This window comes from Thalia democratica, chromosome 4 (assembly GCF_965202585.1).
Source record: "Thalia democratica chromosome 4, ktThaDemo2.hap1.1, whole genome shotgun sequence".
Classification (NCBI taxonomy): domain Eukaryota; kingdom Metazoa; phylum Chordata; class Thaliacea; order Salpida; family Salpidae; genus Thalia; species Thalia democratica.
Window position 1 is genome coordinate 51,508,495 of NC_139168.1, and position 3,161 is coordinate 51,511,655.

The window sequence follows — 3,161 nt, forward strand, 5'->3', positions numbered from 1 at the left end:
ACTTTAAGCATTTTAAACTTGTTAAAAGTACAAAAATTAAGATCCATTAAAATATTACAACTTCAGCAAAAATGGATATTAAACTTGTAAGGAATTACAGTAGTATTTTATTAATAACAAATAGAAAATTAGTAAACTTATAAATTTTTAAGTATCAAATTTGTGCATACAAAAAAATGATAGTTAAATTTATAACTTCTGTAGTTGTATATATAAAGCTAACTATTTTATACTACTGATCTAAGTTGACTTTAAAATAAAAAAACTCAAAACAAACTTATGATTATTTATTTCATAAAACACTTGTATAATCTAAATATGATTTAATAGACGAAGAACAGATAAAAAAAATTTTGATTAGTAATGGAATGTTATTACACTTAAAATTAATGATTACAACGAAAAGAAAGTATCGTTATTACTACGTCTAATGGTGGCTAAAGTTTCAAGTGATACTCTTTTACTGTATAAGAAATAAACAGATTTTGCTTCGAAATGAACTAAAAAAAATTATGCCTTTAAGTTAGCTTGGATTATAAATGTATCTGCATCAAAGACTAAAAATGTCTAAAAACATCAAAACTATAACTAGTAAAAATATTGTCATGAAAAAATAAAAAACAGTAAACACTAAAAACAAATTAAAAACGCTTAAACATAAATTTAATAAATTTCTTTTAAAATGCTGCTTACAAAAGAACCATCAAACTACTTAAAGATCCAGAAAAACTTATGCATGGAATTTTATGATAGTACACGCCTTTTAATCAAAATAACTTTGCAAAAATCCGCTTATATTAACTTATAAAAACTAAATTAAAGCTTGCTTGAAATATTTTTTGCATTAAACAGTTCTTTCATATCTTGCATTGCTTCTATAAGTGCATTCGCAAACTTGTCTACATCATATTCCGGATTGCTAAAAGATGAACACGAAAAAAATATCTTGTTTGGTTTTGGATTATAACAGATACCATAACCGTTGTCCAGAGCTGGTCCAAAAGCCATACATAAGTCTGCTTTACAACTGACTTGACTAGTTGATAAGTTAAATTGCATAGCTCGTTCAAAGCTTTTATCTTTAAAGATATCTGGTAAATCTATGTTATTTTCAAGAGCTGCTAATTTTAATCCAAGTAAATGACGATCAATTCCTTCCCCTGATATTGCAGCTACAACATAACTCTTGTGCTCCTCAATTGCTTTTAACATAAAATCTAAAAGTTCTATTGTTGAATATGTATTTTTGCACATGGATTTTACAAATTTATCAGACATAAGAGAACATGATCTAATAGTATCAGTTCTTCCTAAAACAAACTTTCGCAAAGAAGCACTCTCATAGGTTGATGGAGCTAGCTTATGTAGTCGATAATATGCAAGTTGCATTGCAATTTGTATGAACGAATCAGGACTTATTTTGTGCTTCTTAATTTCATTTTTTCCAAAACTGTCAAACTCTCTTACTGTTAAATGCAAGCTATCTACTAGACTGTCAAGCTTTTGAGAACTATCTTTGATGGAGTCTTTTAGCTCTGGAAGATCTGTAGAAAAACAATGTTTTTTTGGAAATGGAAGTTCATCTACATTTGTTTCCTGTACGTCATTTGTTAGATTTTCACAATAATCATAAAGATGGTCAAGCATTGCGGCCACAGGCGGTCCTTCTGCAGGAGAATGCTCATATACAAGACCAACACCACCTTTTGAATCTACAACTATCTGAATAGTTTTGTCAAACCAACGATTACCACTGTTACTTTTACTTCCACCACCATGAAGACATCTTAAAGCAAAATCACTTCTCCATATTTTATCATCATTAATTACTTCTGCTGGAGACTCATCAAGACAGAGCATAAATATAGAGCTTTGGATGGAAGCAATACTATCAGGGTTTTCATTTAGCAGTAAACTGTAATTTTTTGCCCAGTTGTCTCTATCCAAAGTAGTCAGTATACCTAGTGGATCAACTTTTTTGGAAGAAGCTTTAACAATTCTACTTAGCTGAGTCTCAAGTTCGGTCCTAGACAAAACACTACCATCATTGTGATAACATTTTAGTTCAAAAAATGCATTATTATGAGCTACTGTTATGTGTTTTGGTGGGTTATCACTATGTCCATAGTATTTAATTTCGTCAATAGGAGAACCAGGAACTCTACATGTTGATAATAAATCATAGTACTGATTCATACACAAAGATGATTTACCCATTTTTTCTACTGGTACAGATTTTTTATCAATTTGAATTTTAAATGTTAATATTCCTGATATAACTTTTGAAGCATGCTTTATTTGAGCTGCTGTACCAACAAAGTCATACCTAGGAAAAGAAACCGATGGACTGTAGTGTACTACTATTGGAGAACGCGCTCTTAGGTAAGCATATTCTAACCACCATTCAGAAAGCCAATTTTGTTTTAAATTAGCTCTCTTTTGAAGTATTTTTTGAAGCTCTTCTCCTTTACCTCCATTTTTACCAAAACTTTCTACTAAAGTTTTTGTTTTCTGAAAAGTTGAATCATTTACCAATGGACGAACAGCTTTCAAATACTTTTTTAAGGTCTGGTTTAATTGTGGAACTGGTAGTTGTGGTAAGCTATTTTGGTGGTTATAGTACCTGACTTCAGTGCTTGTAATTGAAGAACAGAGTACTAACCTTCTTGTAAACATTTTTTTTAAGCCACCTTGGCTTAACATTATAAATTTAGTATATGTAGCTTTATATCTGAAGTAAGGATTTTAAAAATAATTTAACTGTTTACAAACTATAAATAAATAAAAAGTTCATAAACATGGTGTTATATAACTTTGTTTTGAATATTAATATCTTTAAAACGTTTAAAATAAACAATTTATATCATAAAAATTATGTTTTAAAGCTTGTTTAGTAAGAATCTAACTTTTAATTAACTTTTTTATTTATGTAAAAATATCAAAAAACTCGTAAGTAAATTATTAAAAATTTGATACTAATTTTTGAAGCAAGAACTAAAAAGTAGGTGTTTGTTAACTTTTGTCATTTAGTAGATACATGAAAATTATCTACAACAAAGGTTAAACTTATTAAGTATTATTACTTTTTTATATGTAATTTATTTATAATTGGATACAATATAAAGGTTGCAACTCTTTGAGACAAAAAAAGCTAGTATGAG

General features: G+C 28.6%; 1 protein-coding gene across 1 annotated transcript; it reads right to left on the reverse strand.

Moving 5' to 3' along the window:
* Positions 1–313: 313 nt before the first annotated feature.
* On the reverse strand, positions 314–2,727 carry LOC145833921 (carnitine O-acetyltransferase-like). The gene has a single exon (XM_082941191.1). The coding sequence runs from the start codon at positions 2,701–2,703 to the stop codon at positions 817–819; it is 1,887 nt and encodes a 628-aa protein (XP_082797317.1). The 5' UTR covers positions 2,704–2,727; the 3' UTR covers positions 314–816.
* Positions 2,728–3,161: the final 434 nt, after the last annotated feature.

Excerpts from the sequence above, each read along its gene's own strand:
- LOC145833921 (XM_082941191.1), bottom strand. The coding sequence starts at position 2,703 with ATGTTAAGCCAAGGTGGCTTAAAAAAAATGTTTACAAGAAGGTTAGTA.